The sequence below is a fragment of the Pungitius pungitius genome, chromosome 2, assembly GCF_949316345.1.
Source record: "Pungitius pungitius chromosome 2, fPunPun2.1, whole genome shotgun sequence".
NCBI lineage: Eukaryota > Metazoa > Chordata > Actinopteri > Perciformes > Gasterosteidae > Pungitius > Pungitius pungitius.
The window spans coordinates 20,276,608-20,296,432 of record NC_084901.1 but is presented as its reverse complement, the minus strand read 5'-3'; the positions used below and the strand labels follow the sequence as shown (position 1 = coordinate 20,296,432).

At 42.0% G+C, this 19,825-nt stretch overlaps 1 protein-coding gene across 2 annotated transcripts in view; it reads right to left on the bottom strand.

The window, feature by feature from the left end:
- The window catches only part of glra4a (glycine receptor, alpha 4a), a 31,405-nt gene extending 12,691 nt beyond the window's left edge, over positions 1-18,714 (bottom strand). For both annotated transcript variants that reach the window (XM_037462527.2, XM_037462528.2), the window contains exons 1-2: positions 18,529-18,714; positions 199-329 (exon numbers count right to left, since the gene is read on the bottom strand). In XM_037462527.2, coding sequence (XP_037318424.1) covers positions 199-329; positions 18,529-18,596 — 199 coding nt within the window. In that variant the 5' untranslated portion in view covers positions 18,597-18,714. The remainder of the gene's footprint in view (positions 1-198; positions 330-18,528) is intronic.
- Between the last annotated feature and the right edge of the window lie 1,111 nt (positions 18,715-19,825).

Here is a 19,825-nt window from a genome sequence, read left to right as displayed (position 1 = left end):
TATTTGGAGTTCAGGTTTCACCAGTACTGAGTGAAACCAAACGGGAGCAAGAGTTAGACAAGCTGATGCAATATTAATGTACTAGGAAGCTAAAAATCTCCGTGGTTTCTGCCAAAACAGCACAACAACACATGAGAATGGTCAGCTTTTTCTCTTTTCAAAACACGGATCTAATGGTGTTTGTTTCAGTCGGCAAACCTTTGAAGTTGGGTCTGATGCGAGCATCGTAGCCCGACGTCCTCCCCATGAGCTTGTCCAGGAAGTCAGACGGAGACAGCTGTGGCCCTGCCCTGCCAGGGGGCTTTGTCTCCTCCTTACAGGAGCTCAGTCTAACGTTTGAGAGAGATGGGGGAGCAAACACAAAGGAGAACATGTGAGAAACGACGGCGGATGGTGTGTGTGTGTGTGTGTGTGTGATGTATGACCGGTAAAAAAGGTTTAAAAAAAGGGAGAGTCCAACAGAATGCAAAGCAAAACAGTCACCAACTAAAAGAAAATACCCAGCTGTGGAGGAAGAAATGAGATGAATGACTAGTCTCAGTTGGCAGCTAAAACCGTATTTATTTCACATCCCGTTTGAGAAATACTGTAGTTGTTAGGCCCTGACCACAAAGGCGCAAAGCGGAAGGAGCGGTAAACTCTACTGCGCTTCCCTACAGCTCGTGGCTTAGCAGGCGCGAGGCCCGACAGATTGATGGCTCAGTCGTAATGCTCTGAATGTGACACCGGGGGGGGGGGGGGGGGGGGGGGGAGGGGGGGGAGGGAGGAAGTGGACCGAAAGCTCCAGTGCGGCTCAGGCAGCCACTGACGGGAATAACCATCAGGCCGCTGAGACCACGAGGAGACGCGAGGAAGCATTTAAGGAAACGAGTAAGAAGGTCCTCTGCTCACAACCCGCCCAGCACCTGGATGGAGTCTCATGTTCTCCCTGGGCCTCCGTGGGATGCCCCCGGCTGACTCTCAAACTGTCCATAAGTGGGTCCACTTGCGATTGACTGGCAAACCAGTCCAGGGAGTACACTGTCTCCTGGGAGCGACTCCAGCGCCCCTCTAAGGGTAAGCGGAGTGGCAAACGGATGGATGGATGTTCACGATGGATTTGATTTCTCTCCCTGGCCCCTGTTGGAGAACCGCTGATTGCACCCCGTGCTCTTGATCCCGTTATTAACGGTTCAATCTGTGATCGCTGGAGTAGGGATGGCTGGTTCAATCCCTCCCGAGGCACAGCTTTGCTGATGCCTTATGTTCTTGTGGGCCTGTGTAGCCACTGATTACCAATCTTGCTGGCTGTAGTTAGAGCCTCAAAAAACGCATCGTCACGTGCAGCGGCATCCACTACTTTGTCTTGGATATTTTTGGGATGCCCCAGGTAGAGCTGAGGTGGATCCAGAGAAGCCTTCCACTCCTATTAGTAAGAGCAGGTATTAAGAATTACTTTTTAAATGTAGCCGCAGCCATTAGTTTTAGATTTACAATCTTTATGATGCTATGGAGTGTTTTCCACCAAATGTCAAACAATAAGGTATACTTTAAAAGGCAGGCAATCATATAGTATCATTTTTTAATAATATTGGCATTATTACAATCCATTGAGATCAAACTTCTTCTATAACCAGAGAATTCAGCGTGTTATAATCCTGCAGGCTTTTTATTTTTTACTAATTTTTCTAAATCGCTCATAAATTGACTTTTTTCCTGAAGCTGTTTGACTCCTGCTTATATTACACATAACTTCCAGATAACAAGCTGTCCCGGGTCCCAAATAGTACATACAGCCACTGCTGTTTAATTTTTTTAATTCAATTTGAAACCATCCTTTTTATTAACCATGCAAATAAGTATATATCCTGTATTTGTATAGCTATTTCTTTTGTGTTTTTAATTCATATGTTCAATCTTGCCGATCAGTTTGCAGATTTAAATAATTGACTTGTATTCACTGACTTGTTTGTTCACTATTTTCTATATTTTGCACAGAAGCACTTCCTCCAAATCAAAACGATGGTGATACATTGTTATGTATTTGTATGCTGGTACGTTAACATACAAACGGTTATCGTGGTAACGTACCACACTTCAACGTTAATCACCCAATAGTTTCCGTTCCTGCAGAACCACAACCAGTGCTGCTAAAACCAAAAACCACAAGCGCTGGCACCTTTTGTTGATTCTCCCGGAGGAGCCGCTGTGCATGTCTGTCTTTCTTATATTAAAAAGCTCAACGCTGTGTTCCCCCGGCTCCACTCCACTGCTTCTGGCTTAAGTCAACTGGGTCGGGTTGCTGATTTTACAGTATGTTGGTACTCCTTTCATCTCTCTCTCTCTCTCTTTCTCTCTTTCTCTCTCTCTTTCATTCACACACACAAGCACACAGTTACAAACTCACACTGGGCGATGGATCGATGGTCAGAGTCTTGCGCAAAACAGATTGTGATAGCGGACTTTCTGTCTTGCCTTGTGCTTGTCTTGCGGATCAACACAAAACAATTAAACATTTAGTTTGGTCTTGAGTGTGATTTTCTCTGGTCGGTCACACGCTTTCAGACACAAATGGTTGTGAGAATAAACTCTGTAGTTTTCAAGATATATTGATTGAAGCAGAAAAGGACTTTTAAACAACTGCATGTTCTAGCAGAGATTTATAAATGCACTTCCACTCAGCCGGCCAATGACTGATCATTTCTGACGTCAACAAGCACATTGTCATTGTTTCCATCTCAGGGATTTGTTCATCAGTCTGATGACAAAATAGTCTCGATACATGCAGAGTTTTGTGGTTCTTGGTGGGTTAATAATAATATCTGTACATATCAGACATTTCAAAAGTCTCCTGAATTTAGCACTTCTGTTATACCTAAATTTTTTTTTTAAATTTGTGAATATTTTTCCACTGTGAACTCTTTGTCTTGAGGTCTAGGGCTGAACTTCTCACCCCGAGCTGTTGGAGGAGCTGTTGATTTCTGCTTCCCCTCAGGGTTTACATCACCTCCCGATTTAGCACTCATGCATTTCTAATTGGACCTATGCTTTTCCTCACTATTGTTTAATTAACGCTTCCACATTCCTATTAGGGTTCAAAGAAGAAATTATATGTATAAAAATTATCTTAAAGTCATTTGGCACATTATGTCCAAAAACCGCTAAACAATAAACTTTTTTTAGTTTATTGCACTGTACAAGTCAGTCCTAAATTATATTAAGTTTCTAGTGAATATAAAACTAAGTGTCTAAAAAACTTCAAGACTGCAAGTGGCTCATAAGAACCCTTCAAAGCTAAATGATGTGGTTCTTTGTGTGACTGATTTAATTATTAAGATGCTCTTTGGTGACATTTAATGAGCTTGACCTTTTTTCCTCCCCCAACGATCCTTTTGGTTTGAGCAGCCGTACCAGACTGATGTCGAGAATACCAAACAACCCTTTCTACTCTTCCGGGACGGAGCAAGTTTTGTCTCTCTCTTGTTACTAAATGTCTTCATTTCGCTTTGACAGCGAAGCTGTATCTAAAAACACAATTGTGTGTCCACGCATTCGAGTAGAGGTTGACGCCTCTAGATGCAACTAGAGGCTGTTATGTAGAATTCAAACGGCTGCCCAGAAATAATTTAGTTACCTTTGAAGTTTCTCTACGCCGGCCAATACTACGGAACATATTTTCTTGTCTCTGAGATAAAGCAAGCAAATACTTTTTTTTCCTTCTTTGCTTGTTATCCTTTGCAGCTACGAACCTGCAAACTAACCACATTAAAGATTCAGTTATTCCGTTCTGGATGGAGTTTGTATAGCCGTTGTCCATCATCCCGCGCTCCGTCTACGGCTATGAGAGGGAAACACTGTTATGACAAACCTGTCAGGACTGTGCTGTCAGCAGATCAACCAACGGAAGCAACTGCATGAGCAACTCCTCTAAGGAGGTACTCTCCATCTGATTAGCATTTCACCCTACCTGGCTTTAAGCAACAACAAAAAAACTTCCGTCAGCCATTCATTCAAATCAAAGTACGTGTGTGCATGAATATTGGCTCAGGAAAATAGCGTGCAGTAATTTCCTGGAAACGTGGATGTGTCTACAGATTCCTCATTTTATGTCACAGATATGCTCCTCAGTGGTAGTTTCTTCTGCCATAATTATGGTGACAAACCTTGTTTTTAATAGGTGTTAAACCAGGTAAAGCGTCAAGAGTGTTGAATCTTGCAACATGGGTATAATTGTTAGAAATGGGCTGTGCAGGTTGTTTTGAGATGTTGAGTAAAAATCTGCAAAGTGGGTAAATGAATCATGCCCCTGATCATTCACAAACTTAGAAAACTGTATTAAAAGTACAAAATCCTGTTAATATTATCTATCGCTGTAATTCAATGAACAGGCACATCAAGCCAGAAATGAGTCAGAGTAGTTCCATCCTGTTTCCACTGTACTGAATCATTTAGTTACAGGGAATATGTGTTTATATATTTCTTGTACACAGGAAAATATCCGAAGCTGGAGCTGTCATTGAGCGTACAGTACGTCGGGCTCAAATGCACGATGACATAAATGAGCTGAGGTTGAGAGGCGAGGTCAGCGAGAGACAAGCATTTCTTTAAATCTCTTTTTTTCTACATCTTCTGCATAAAGCCTCACTGTACAAATAGCAACATGTATGCTAAATGCTTGTACTTTAAAATGTAGGTTAATATGAATGCAGTCCACAAGACTGGTTGATCGTTTTCACTTAATACCAACAAAACCATTTTTGTCTGTATGGTATCATCATATTCTGTTTTAACTGATTCAGAAGTAACCAATGAAAATGATCTGTAATCCGATGGGAGGGGATTCTGTCCATGGAGAGCAAATATATTCTATTAATTGCTTTTTCATTAAGAAGCTGGTGATCAGAAAAGCACATCATATCACAGTGTGGCTTTGTAGAGGGAAGCAGGGGGGGGGGATATCAGCCCCATTAAGACACCCATGCGTGAACATACTAACTTTTTAGGAACATTAGCATAATGGGAAATGGAAACAAAAGTGCTCCTTCCGCCTGTTGAAACATATTGCTCTAATTTCCTAATTTTCTAATTGCCCTTGACATTCACTTGAGGCCCAACTTATGGCTCATATATAGAAGGGTTCTCACTTCGAGGTTAAATGCGGCGGCTTTCGGACAATCAAAACAACTCCCTAACAAGCCTGTCAAACCACAAGGGTTCACTAGTTCCATTTTCAGGGCTTTTATATTAAATACATTCAAACCACTGCTTTAGACACCAACTTGTCATTTTGTTGTATTTTTAATGACCTGTGCAGCTCTAGCCGTCACAATCCTGTATGTGATGGCTACTACTGTTCCCTTTTTGATCATTTAGCTCATCCAGGAAAAGGATTTGGAACATGCTTCAATTTAACCTGGCACATTTATCTTCAATGACTTACTGACTGCCACTCCTGCACAGTAACACCCCCCTAGGCGAGGAAACAAAGGAACCTGAAGGAGCTTTCAGGCAGAAGCCTTCTGCTGATCCCAGTTAACATCAACTACTACGTAGTAAACCACTGTGTTTGCAACCTTGTAAGGATGGGAAACATAATTTAACAACTCAAAATAGATGCATTCAGAACTCTGTGACCAAATACATAGTACAACAATCTGCTTTCTGTACGACCACAATAGGGCAGGGTTTTTTTTTAAATATTGACGTGCACATTAAGTATTCAGTACGGGGGTCTCGTTTGCAAGGCAGATTACTGGAGGTTCTTCCATGGTTTTACGATGTCACGGGAAAAGATGCATATTCAATCCACAGTAGATCAAATATAAGGTGATGGATTTGAAATTACTCTTGAATTTTTCATACAGTCAATTTTCGCATCTGAAGAGCAATATCTTTCATTATGCAGGAGGAGGTTGATGAACAAAAAAAAGTTGTTTAATGGTTGCCAATTACAGTTGAATGAAAACTGGCTACGTTCCTTTTTGTTCCTTTTGTTAGGGGATGAGTCTGCTGGTATTCTATATGTTTAGTTAATCTCAATGAATCTTTCATTAAAAATGTTAAACTGTTAAAGATATTTGACAAAGCAAAAATATAAAAAGGCTGGCTGCAGTTTTTCTTCAACCAAGGCAGCCGGATTCCTGAGGATCATGGACTACATATCACACCAAAAATCCATCTTCTCAGGCCTCAACTAGTGCGTATGTGTCCGGTAAGCTGGACGATACAGAGCGGCAACTGTTCAGAAAAATCAATTGCACCTCCTGAGGAGGTAAGCGAAGAGAAAAACAAAGAACAAAATATACTTTCTCTCCTGTGGAGAGTTTGATTGACAGACGGTTCATCCAATCACCTGCCATGTGTTTCTTTGAAATGGCCTGCAATGCAACGGTTTGCAATTTTCTCTGATAAACCATCTAGTGTATCAGGTTAGCAGTAATGTAATGTAGGTAAATGGTACAGAGGAATACTTTCAGGCCAAATCATTGTGTGGATCAAAGGGTTAGACAGCTGACGGAAAAGAATATAGTTGTCAGATTAATGATACTTTAAACAGTGGCAGAAGACTCATTGCAATTAGATCCTGCAGTGTTTACTGAGATTGCTTCTAAAATCACCCCCATCTATTTCAGTTCTCTTTTTGTGTTATTCTTCGTCTTTTGTTTTGGAGTAAAGCTTAATTAGTTCAGCCATGAGCCAATGCTAATGGCAGAATCTTCTTTGTGTTAATTACGGTATTTTTAGCTGTCTCCATGCAAACCCCAGGGTTTAATGATTCAGATTAATCCATGCTAACACTGACTAAATTCCATATGCGTTTGAATTCAAAATGCAATCTTGCGAGAGTGAGGCTCCAGAGTACCCAGCAGACATTACGTTTCTTTGCCTGTGCCACAGCAGTGACGAGGGCTCCATGAGCTGTGGTTGGTAACAGATTTATGCTCTTGACGGCTGGTTTCTACTACACTGAGCTACACTTTCGCCATGCATCCTGAGCTGATCTCCTGCGCTGATTACACATCACAGTCCAGCGACTTAACCTTTCTCTCTGTGTGAATTATAATGTCCTCCTCTTCTGGAAAACAGCGTTATTAAAAGTGAAGAAAACGCTTTCTCCATCTCCTTATTGCGATCTATGCTTTCAAAATGCCACAAAGAAAAATGAATGATTTAGCCGACACACATTATCTAGCAAATATAACTTTATGCTCATCTCATACATTAGGTAATATGAGAAAATATATTTTAAATGTTCATCGATTTATGCAGAAATATCAGATCCAGATTCAGCCTGTTGATCTCATATTGTCACTGGCCTGGTTGTTCTGTGCTTTTGGGCCTTTTAGTTTAATTGCACCTGAATCTTTGTAACTATGTAATCAAAGCCTCTCTTTTTGGTCCAACAACACTACCGGGTGTGGTGTAGTAGAAATACCTGATAGACTCAGTTTTTTTGGTTGGTCCTTTCTGTTTTAATGTGCACTACAATTTAAATTGTTAAATGCATATACACTTATCTTAAACATACTCTCCAGTGACATTTGAATCAATGGTAACTTAGTCAAAGCTTTTTTTAATCTTTGAAGGACAAATACGTGTTTGACTGCATGAAGTGATCAGCATTTACCTCCTGTTTGTGCAACTTGTAAGTAAATCAAACAAACAAATGGTTTCCAACAGTCACAGTTTAAATGGCAATCTCTGTGATAAACCTAAGGAGCTGACCTTTTCCCCTTAAGGGAAATAAATCTAGCAAAGAGCTTCCTCAGACCTACCCGTCTACCAGCTGTCTCTCCGGGCCGCTCTGTATTCAGGCCTCCTTTTCCACGTCAAAGATCTGATATCCGCACGGATTGCTTCCTGTCACTCTCTGTGAAACATAGCTAGCAGGATTTCTGATAGAGAGGGGTTATACTGGCTGCAAAGGATTGCTTTGATGTGTCTGCTTAGGGCTCGGGATGGACCGCGGCTTTGTCCTCATATCCTCATTCTCCACTTAAGCTTTAGCTTTGTTTTGTCATTTTGCTGGGCACTAAAAAACCACCACAATAACATTGTATTTTGTTCTTTGATTCATGCAAATTGTCCCAGCATTTAAATATATATTTTAGGAGTTTAGCTTGCAGGAAATAAACGCCATGATCAAAGCAAGAGTTCTTTTTTCTCTTTTTCCCGAACTGTAGACAAGGTAAGGAAATGAAGGGAATTGAAAAGTGAGAATGCAGTTCTTTCGGTGCAACCAAATCATGGTCATTGCACGACATAATGAAGCGATTGGCTTAAGTGTGTGTGTGTGTGTGTGTGTGTGTGCGTGTTGTATAGGATGAGGGTTTCATCAGCTGTGTACAACTCAACATGTTGGAACTCTGCGTTTACACCCCCCCCCTTCATTCTTCTTCAGCTTTAAAGACCTTTGGAAAACTTCTCCACATGGATTCAGAAGAACTAAAGAACAATCTGTGTACATTGAACATGTACTTAAAAGCCATAGATTGCTGTAATAATTAATGCCTTCCATTTGCTAAATGCACCTACACGGATGGAGTTCTCAGCTCCCATCAGTCTCGGTATGAATCGTAAGCTTTGATGGCGTATGTTTGTTTTCAGGTCATTTCCAGCTGCCATAATCTTTTTCTTCTATTAGCCATTTGCTAACTGCTTTGAGCGGTTTATAAAAAGCTTCCTCCTTTGGCCCTGGGGTCCGTAGCACTACAGCACTACAGTTACTGCATTCAAATAGAGCAATGAGAGAGCAAAGGGCCAGCGGGTGAGTCGGGGGGGGGGGGGGGGGCGCGACTGGCCCCAGTTATTGTCCAACTGTGCCTTTTTTGAACCAGGGAATAAAAGCTCTTTGCTGCCAAAATAGTTAACTGATGTTTCCGCTCAAGTGACTCGCAACAAATTGTCGTTCAGAGAAAAGGTTCGCCCAAAAACCACACATAAGACACACGCACACCGAGAAAGCCACTGCACTCTTCTTGACCCATATTCTCGGACGCGACAACGAGGGCGAAGGGAGTCGCTGGATCGAGCTGCTGGCTGGAACCACCGAGGACCTGGGTCTACCAGGTCTACCAGGGACCTTCTGAGTCGAACCCGTGAGGGAGACACACTAACGCATGTCAACGTAGAGCGTCAATTTCTTTTGAGAGGGTAATCATTTTGGTACATTTTTGGCCACAAACTGGTTGCGTCATGAATTTTTGTATTGTAGAAGTGTTTAAGGCAAATGCCAGGTTATTTATTAGGATTATTCTCAGTTTCAATAACTTATGTACAAAAATGATGTTGATCGTATTTGCAAAAAAGGAAATAAATAAGAATGTAGTAAATAAAATGATGAGATGTACTTTCTAAGTCAAAAGTAATAGTACTTATTATATGAGAATCTTTTGTAATTATTGTTCCTGAGAAAAAATATATTGGTAATTGTCACCTCTAATATCATCAAATATTTTGTGAAAAAGTAAAACGAGCTTGAAAGTTGAAGTGCCCATAGATCTTCCCCTACCTAGAACCTACATATTTTAGTAAAACAGAAGTTATTTCAATCCGAGGCATATCAATAAATATTTCCTGACATTTTGAACTGAATTCAATGTGTAATGTTGACTTACAAGATCATACTTGACCTTCAAATACAGCAGTTGAAAAAATGTTACTTGAAAAATGTCACTTCAAGCTCAACTGAATCACTATTTTCAGATTACTTTACTGTAGGTACAAGAATTTGCAGAATTATACACACAAATGTACAAGTCTTAGCGTGCATTCACAGATTCCCAAATCTTATGCATATGGGGATTCCACACATACTTGCACAATAGATTACACAATAGAGAAGAACATCTTTGCAGGTTTATGTCAGCGTTTTCTTGTTGGCGTAATACGTCTAAACTATTTCAGAGGCTCCTGGTAGAGTTAATAACGCCATAAAGCAGTGTCATCTAAAGATTTAGCAAACGTACTATCCATTCATTTGAAACAAAACGTCTCTCATCCCAGGAGAACCACAGGATTTGACACACACGCTTCCAGGAAACGATGTGGGCGTCCAGTGGTAGCACAGACAAATGGAGAGAGTCTCAGCGGTCAAGCACTAAAGTGAGTGAGCGAGAGAGAGAGAGAGAGAGAGAGAGACTACAATGTGGCCTCACACAGCATCTGTTAAACATGATAAAAAGATGTCTCCTGGCCTGTTATGGATGGCTAGCAAGCACCGACTCGGTGTGGCCCGAGATAATGTGGAATCGAAGTACGGCCATGCATGTCAAATAGCGTTTACATCACCAGCCAACAAAACACAATAAAATCCCTACTTTAGGAATATGGAGGCAGGCAGGCGAGTTCTGTCTTCCAGAGAGGCAGATAAAGAGGAACACGCACTCCTTGATGTCTACGATTTCAAAATGTGACGTCGTTAAATGAGCCATATTGTGCTTATTTACAGGTTCATACTTTTTGGACATAACCTCATTATTTACAATTCAGATAATACTATTACTCCCTGGAGTCCTGTAATAAAATATAAATATCACCTTTACACACATGACGTTGCTGTTAATTAATACATTGAGTTCATTTGATAATTATCAGCTTGGCTCTACTAACATTATTTGAAAAACTATTATTAATCTGTCCTTTGATGGGGAATAAAATGCCTGGCAGGCCATTGATTAAATTAAGGAAAGGGGGAAGAGTTAATGAAATGCTCAGGATAGGATCTAGAACAGATAATATGACTCGGACTGCTTTCAGAGTGAGACATTTTGTGAAAAGCCTGCCACAGTAATATGTTTAGTGTACCCTTTCCATCCACTAAATTAGAGGTGGAAAACAAGACATATTTGCTTGTCAAACCATGTTCAAACCATATTACATGAACAGCAATCGCCAAAAATGAAGTTCTAGGAATCAACAAAGACAGTGATGGTTTCTTTTTTTGAATTGGCAAACAGTATAATGAGACCCTGAGTAGCTAAAATGTCAAATTTGTTGTTGTTATTATTATGAAAAACCCCTTGGTAGAGTTATTGTTAAAGCTGCATCCTCTCAAACAATGAAGCTGTGATCCACTGCTTTGCAACAGCAGCTTTCCAAACTGTTGTGTTCTCCTCATGAGACGAGGCTCGGTCTCACCTGTCAAGGACAACTAGTCATCTCACTAATGTGGGCAGAAACGTCTGCCAGGGGTCAGAACACAAGGGATTTGTGGAAGTATATGATCTGTGTTACCCTTGAAGCAGCTTTGTACGGCGTCTAAAAGACAGTCCCCGCAGAAAAAAAAAAGCACCCACTAGTATCACAAAGTGTCAGTTAATGGCCTTCCTCCGACCAATCAATGTGCAAGGAAAAAGATGCATTCATGTCCATGGGTTGCTTTGTGCTTGAGGCAAAGTATATCATTGAATGTTTACCTTATTGACATTCAGTTATTTCTGCTGTAGCAGCAAGTTATCTAAAACGGTCTCCAATAATCACTTTCCATTGAAATGGCTCTTCTGACGCTGACACTGTGGTTCTTCCTGTAGGTCGTGTTTGTGGAGGAGTTGTGTGCCCTCACATCAGAAACCAATTCATTCTGTGTGTGTGTGTGTGTGTGTATTGTGAAGCAGATTCCTGCATTGTATCCAAACATGAAGCGCTCTCATTTCATGCTCCTGGAGAGGAGAGACCCTCTCACTGCCACTGTGTTATCTTACGAACACAGCTTTAATCCCCCTCAACAACCCTCTCGACTGCCCGTTTAACCACACGACAAATTCTGCTTCGCCGGTCATGTGTGACCTCGGCTGGAGTAAAATGGAGGAAGAAGGGCGATTTGCTTGTTGTGTTTTTCCAATTGTCCCTGCAGCTAGACCAGTTTCCTTATGGGTGGCCTGGGTGTACCACGTACCATCTCAAAGAGAAACCGTAAACCATCTTGATGCAATAGAAGTGCATTTAAACATAAAATACAGCCAGTGACAATGTCTTCTATATCCAGATGTTCTTCAATTTAGCTATATACGTAGAAAAGCAATTAGTGGTGTAAGGACACATTAAATAAAAATCAAACGTAGATCATCATGAACTAGAGGAGGGCGAAGAGTTTGTTTCTGGGGCGTCAACATCAACATCCCTGACCTGTAAGAGAAACTGTAACATACTCTGGCTAAATGTTAGTTTTTTAATCAATGAGGGAGAGGTTGATCTTTTCCAGCTAAAGACCAAAATGTCAAATGTCCTACGCTTTCTGTATACCATCTAAGAAATGTATCGACCAATTATTGGTTGAAATTAATTAATTTGTCTCACAAACCAAACAAAAGTCTCAGCATGAAAGCCAATAGGTCAGGGTTGGACTTGAATATAAGGATTAATCGGTGCAGTGTGCCCTACTCCTTTTGCTTTAAGTGTACAATATGTTTGGCTGATAAAATTGCAGGCCTCTCTAATTACTGATGCAATGCAGCATGGTCATTCTTAATGGTTCAGTAAATGGTTCCATTTTGGTTCAAATACAAATCACAGCTTCAGTTGGACACCACTGCCTACTGTTTCTCTTTGTCCAACCATGTATTGTGAGGTTTGGTCTCTGTAGGACAGACTTTTGTTCACCCCGTAAGTAAAGTTTAATGAGCATTCACCCTAGGTTACATACTGGCACGCAACTTGGTGTTTTTAATTGCAGAGAACTCAATGATTTACAGCAGTGAGCTTTACTTAAAAAGTGGCCAAAAAAAAGAGTGGAAATGTCCCCTTAATTGCATTAACGTTACAACTGCGTCACATATTCCGTTGCAGAGATACATTGAACCACACTAGTTGATGTGTGCACATAATGCATAACGTGGAAACAAATGTTTTTTGTCCCACCACACTGAAGCCACCTGAAGCTTTCGCAGTGCACTCACATCTGCGTCTTCGTTGTTCATTACTGGTGCTACATAAAAGCTGTGGTCTGGGACTGAAATATGTGTCCGTGTACATTCAGCTGCAAAGCTTGTCAAATCCAAGGCCCACGCACTCATGATTTGTTGTTTGAAGTATTAACAAAGCCGTCTGAAAAGCAGAAATAGAATGAGATATATCTTGGTTTTGGTCACCGCTGCCTTCCGAGGGGGAAAAAACGGTTTCTTTTGCTCCATTACGGTCACCAGCTAGTCACCATTTCTGCTGTTAACATATCTATGGGGGTTAAAAGTGGACCTTTAGCCGATGCCCATCAGCTACACTTCCTATAGTTTGGCTGGTATTAGAGGCATTTCACTATGGAACAAGGAATAGGCTTGACACCCACTTCTGTTCCATGATGAAAAACACTGTGTGATGTGTATGGCTACGGCTTTTAAACTAATGGAGTGACTCTTAATAAGAGGGAAAAAATAGGACATACACCCCAGCATCCGTAACTCAGTGAAAATAACGGTTTCCAGATGTGTCAAAAGAGTCTGTTCAAAACGGGTCACATCTTTCTACCCAAGGTGTCGGTCAGACTGACAGTGGAGCTTGTCCCCTCCACCATTATTATCAAAACACAAACCCAATGTCCACTGAGCTGACCCGTGTCAAACATGGCTCTCCTCTCAGGGATTTAAGATTTAACAGTTGCTCGTGAAAAATAAGAAGCAGGGGAGGTTAGTTATTTTTGCTTAAAGCAAGCGTTTAAATGAATTTGACTGTGGAATATTATCCTGTCGTAGAATAAACAAATCAAAATATTCCTTTGAGAACAAGCATGATAAATAATTACGTGTTTGGAGACTCTTCTTTGACACGCTACAATTACCTTTTCAACATATCGTCAATGGAATTGAATGCTTACCAGCTGAATAATACAAGCTGATTATCTTTTGAAAAATCTTCTTTGTCTCCCCGGTGTTCATATTTCATCACTAAGTATACCACAACTGTTGATGGTGGCGCTGGGAGTGGAGAGCCAAGCGTCTGTTCGACTCTTGTCTCCAGCTCGTGTCTCATTTCTTAGTCATTAACTCACGTAAACATCCCATCTGTCCTCCAATCACGCTTCCTTTTCGTCAGCGGGCCTTGCTGCTCCACTCCGTGTATCGGTATGCAGGGACTTGGGATAAGAGAGCACCAAAAGTGTTTGACAGTCGCATCCCGTTGATACTTTACCCACGAAGGCAACGTTTCAAATCTTGTTTACCAGAGATGTTTTCACAGGTCCCCTTGGAAATAAGTACTCAGCGTGAAAAAAGCCAAACTTGACTTAGTCGGCTAAAACCAAAATGGCCACATATCAAATTAAAAGGTGGAAATTGAGTTTACTCACCCAGGTTGTGTGTGCAAAGTTTCTTGTAAGGGACAAGCCACATTTTCAACTCTTAGTTGGTTGTGAAGCATTTGAAATGAACAATCATTGCTTTCCTCATCCCTCTAATGTTTACTAGCCTCCAGATGTTACTTCCCTTTCGGGGGACACTTCCGTGCCGTCCAAATTGAATAAAAGCTAATTGCAAAAAGATTGCGGCCTTATCCAAAAACCGAGCTTTTGAAGTTTGGATAGAAGCAAACACAATTTAGCCATTGTGGAGTGTTTCCTGTGCGCATCATTCTGCTGCTGTTAGCAGGTGTTTATCTCAGAAGCCTCAAAGGGAAACACGAGTCATTTGGATGTGAGGTTTAGAGCTTTAGATTTGGAGTTAGCGAGGTAACTTCAGAGTTACCTCTGCGCTCTCGGATGTTCACTTCTTACTGAGACTTCTTACTTAAGCCGTGGTCACTTATAGAATAAAAATAACCTTACCTGCTCCTTTATAGCTGGCAACGTTCGAGAAAAGAGATCAACTCGTACAAAAGGCTCCGCCTAACGACCGATCAAAGCTGCGTATGTGAGTCAAATATTAATATTACCCAATTACAAAGAAATGTTGTCACGATCAAGGCCAAATGGATGCAAAAAAGAGCATGAAATGACTAATTGACTGTGTGAATGTATAAATGAACACTTATAACACTGTTGCATTTAGACCGCGTAAGTAGGACTACAAATAAATATTATGCTGCATTAATGTCTTGCAGAACTATTCCTGTTTGACGATATTTTAGCCTTATTTTCAGCTGCAAGCTCAGCTTGAATACATTCATATTTGTTTGATACTAGTTTTATTCTTGTGTGTAAAATTCTCCGCTCTGCTGGCATCAGACTTGTCTCAAGATATTTTTTATAAGTAATCCCTTATTTGCGTTGAATTTAAATTTGTGATGCGCTAGATTGGCTCAAGCAGCTTACGTCCTTGATCATTTATTAGTGGCACCGCAAATGTAATTTTCCAGAAGCTTTGTGGAATACTCTCATGGGCTAGTTGGTAAACTCATTTGACCAGTTTATGCTGTTATTTCACAGATTTCCACTTTCAATAGTGGATGGTGAAACACAGCTACAAAAGGCAAGAGCTTCCCCCCAGTTTTGAAGACTCCGTTCCAGTTCGATATTGGTTGACACCTTGTGTTTTGAGCATCAAGAGGGCCTCAAGCAAAGACACACTTTACTTGAACCACTGTTTATTACAAGAGCTCCAAGGTTGTTTTTTGTATACTATAGTATTAGTGTCAAGTACACTCACCGCATGCACCTTACATAATGAGCCCACTAAATCTGCAACCTGAAACGTGGAGTTTTAGGAAAAAGCGAACTGTTCCAGGACCGATTTCATTCATTTCTCTTCAGTGCAAAGACTTGTTTCACACTCTTTTGACTTGCAATTCAGCTGTGCACTAGCTTGAAAAAAAGCTCCTTCTGGGGCCAGAATCAGTCTTGTCGCATATCGGGTATGAACAGACGCCTTAATGGGGCTCATCACTTGAATTTCCCAAACTTTCTTAACAAAAAATGCATCAAAAGTCATTCGGCTTCTTACTCAAATAGGACTCATTTCGCAGAAAACTAGGATTTGAATCTGGAAATAATGAGCTGTCAGCCATGCACACAGATTTTAGGACATTGGTGCAAACTAGAGACAATTGTTTGTGGAATATGACATTTAAAGACGTTTTTAAGTGGAACATTTTTCAGTTATTACACAAAAACATTAGAAGCATCTCAGGCATGTGCATCATCTTAATTGGCAATCCATTTGAAAAGAAGCAACAAAATGGACCCTGGGACATTACATAAAAGAATGCACATTATTTACAACCAAACATGAAAAACCGAACATCTTGAACATCTCGACGATAAGTAGAAAAGAGACTTCCAACTTGATTAAACCATTTGACTCAGTCATACAATACGTTTATGACAATAATGCAACTGACCCACTTTCTGAGGATGGGAGGACTGTAAGTAGAGCCATTATTGACTTGAATGAATTTGTTACAGTTGAGAGGAAAACTCAGCGGGCCTCTAACCCAAAGTCAAGCGGGCACCCAATAATCATGGTCACGTGGATCCAACTGCACGACACGATAAGCCTTCCTCCCTGATATTTCTCTAGTTCCGTCTGACTCATGGCCTCTCACTGACTGCAGGCGAGGACAGCAACGATCTCATTGTTGCCGTCCTTGATGCCGCTCTCCGCCACGTCCCTTTTAACCGATGAAACAAACACAAATCAGATGACAACTGGGCGGTTTGGTTTTGCACAATGAGTGTGTCCACCGGAGTGATCGTCAAACACTGGTGAAGTCGGCATGCTTGACGATTTTGGTAAACAAACGTCTCAAGATCTTCTATAAGCCGCCGTCCAGATTCCGTTGCTCGCAACGTCGTGTTGTTGTCGAAACGATGGGCTCTGAGCGAGGCCGACAGTGTAACCCCCGTTTATTATTTGATTAAGCATTTCCCAATTTTTATATAAAAAGCCAAACAAGCGTTCGTCAAAGCCAACCTTTTCAATGTCAACGCAGAAAAGTATGAGTGTCATTATCACGTTGTGTAATAGTGAGTGCCGCTGTGATGCCCCCTGCTGCTCCGGAGGACAATTTCACCAGAAACTCAAAGCATCCACTGCGGCTCCAACAGCGGGATGAACATTTGACATTATCGCCCTTTGACTTCTATTGTTGTTGTTTTCTTGTTGCTGTCTAAAAAACGTATATCTTGTTTGTAACATCTAAAGTACCAAGGTATGAAAAAGCCTAGTTATCGGATCAGCGCTGATCCGATACCCGGGCCCCACACTAATCCATCTGGGGGGAAACCAGGAGGATCGCAATGTAGACCAATGAAACGAATCACATAATCCCGCTTGTCCACCCTTTACCATGCTTCCTATCTCTCTCCCCCCACCCCCACCCCCACCTCCATCTCAATGCTCAATCTCGTTTTTGCATTCCTTTCTCTCTATCTCACCACCCAGGTCCTCCGCTTTACTCCCCCCTCCACGGAGCCTCCAGCTGAAATGAATCATCCGCTCGTTCCTCGTCCCCATTTCTTCCCCCATCCCAGTTCGCTCCATCCCCTCCGCCTCGCCACAGCCCCAACCGATGCTGCCTGTCTTTTACACCTGCCACCCCCCCCCAACCCACCCCCTTCCTCGCCGACCCCTTCCTTTCCTCTGTGGCAAGCAGACGGGCTAGTAGGAGGGCCTGTCATCTCTGAGAGGAGGCTCTCCGGGCTATAAGAGCTGCTCTCCTCGCCCCCGGGTTCACGGAGTCGCGCCTCTGTTCCGCTCCCGGGATTATGCAGATCTTAATTCCCTTTCGTTCCCACCTGAGGTCGGCAGGGCATGAAATAAGGAAAGTGTTCGGTGCAAATAAAAAAGTTTTTGCCAACGAGAAAGATAGCGAGGGGGAGGAGGGAGGGAGGGAGGGAGGGAAGGAAGGAAGGAAGGAAGAGGAGGGAGGTTTGTTGCTGGTGGGTGATGTGAACAGGGAGGAGAGAGAGTGAGAGAGAGAGAGAGAGAGACATGAGGTGTGGTAGAACAAAGAAGGGAAAGGCACAGAGGGATGTGTCACCTAACACACACCGACCGGAGTGTGCTCCTCTTTCGCTATGCACATTTGCCATATATATTTTAGTTTTTGTGTCTGAAAACATCAGAAGTGTAAATTATTCGTATGCATGTTTGAGGTTACATGGGATGTTTCCCACATGCTGTTTGGATATTATATCAATGATATGTCATAAAACGTCCCCCTTTCATCTTAAGCGGGAATTCCACAGGTAGTTTGTGACCGGGGCGGATTTATTTCTATATTTACATGCCCTGTGGATCAAAATGATCGATGATTTTCTTTTTGACGAGTTTCCAGTTTCCCCGACGCGTCAAATGTTGGTTATTTTATTTAAAAATTCCCACCGTTGGCAAACAGACCGCCGCTTTATAACATTGGTTTTTTCACGTTCAATTACATTTCGTCAAATGGCGGAATAACCTTTAATTGATTGATATTGAGTTAAAGATTGATTTCCGTTTCATTTTCAGCAACAAAACCCCGAAACGGACGAAAACACAGCAACGCAAAAGTGTCCAAAAAGGGCAGAGGGTGTGAACAGAAAGTACATGAGCCGCCTTCTCATGGTTGAAAAGTTGACGTGAAGCAGAAAATAAAAGAGAAAAATAACTCGCACCTGCATGAGAATAATATTGCGCGCCTCACCTGATAAAGCCTCCCTGGAAACAGCAGAAAAACACGCCGTACAAGATCCGAATCACCTGTGGGAGCATCCTCTGCTTCTAAAGCTCCTCGGTCCCGTTGAATAACTTGAAGGAAATAAATTTGGAAAATCAGCAAATCCACTGAGCGGCTTGCGAGACTCGTCTGAAGGAGAAAGGCATCGTGTCTCTCCCTCTCTCTCTCTTTCTCTCCGCCCCCCCCCCCTCCCCCGCTCTCTCTCTCTCTCTCTCTCTCTCTCTCTCTGACTCAAGCAGTTTGTCTTTGGGGAAACTTCTCCTCCTCCCACCAGGACCAGCGCTGATGCGCGCAGCAGGCGGCCGGACCCCGCTGGTCGGTCAGCGCAGTGTCGGATTGAGAGCGGGTTCTGAATCTGCGGTTTCGCCAACTTTTCCTTTTTTTTTCCTTCCCCCCCCCACCCCCTTCTTTTTTCTTGTGTATCTCGCACATCGCTTAAAACATGGTGTGGAGGTGTCAGAGAACGGTTTGTTTTGATGGCTGTCTCGCGTGTAATTGAGCTTAATCGGGATGGAGGGAGTGTAACATACTTTCTGGTGATCACCATTCCCAAAGGTTGACGCATCCAAATACACATTCCAGTTGGGAGAAGATGGACATGGTTTTTGACCTTTAGGTGATTGTGTCAATAACTCAAAATCGTTGCAGTGTTTTGTTTTCGCAAGTTAATTGAGACCACTAGAGGACAAAAGGTGTCAATAGTTTGCAATGGATTTTGAAACCGCATTTATCAATATTTCAATTAAAACCTCTGTGAAATAACAAGCTGTGACGTAAGAGCGGCCACTTTCACTGCAGTGCCAAACCCAGACAGAGGCCGTACTTTACCAATGAGAGGTTTTATTGGGGTTTCATCAGGTTGACATAAAAAAAGCGAGTTTAAATGGTTGCAAATGTTTCAGTGATCTGCTCCATGTGCAATGGGAATTAGCTCCCATATCAACTTTTTGAAGGTGCTTTGTTTTCTGTTTGATGCCTCTTGTTTGAAGATTGAGGTTTGGGGTTAAAGAAATATGGAAGTCATTGTCACGGTTTGGGTCCTCTTCCTGTCTTATTTTGTAGTTTTCTTGTCTCTCGTGTCTCTGGGTGAGCTTCACTTCCTTTCCTGTCCTGTGATTGCCTGATTGCTTCCACCTGTGTCCAATCACCTGCACCTCCCTTGTGTATTTAAGCCCTGTGTGCCTGTTGTCCCTTGTCGCGTCATTGTCTATGTTAGTCATCGTTGGTGCACGTTCCGTCTGATTTTTGTGGTGAATAAAGAGCA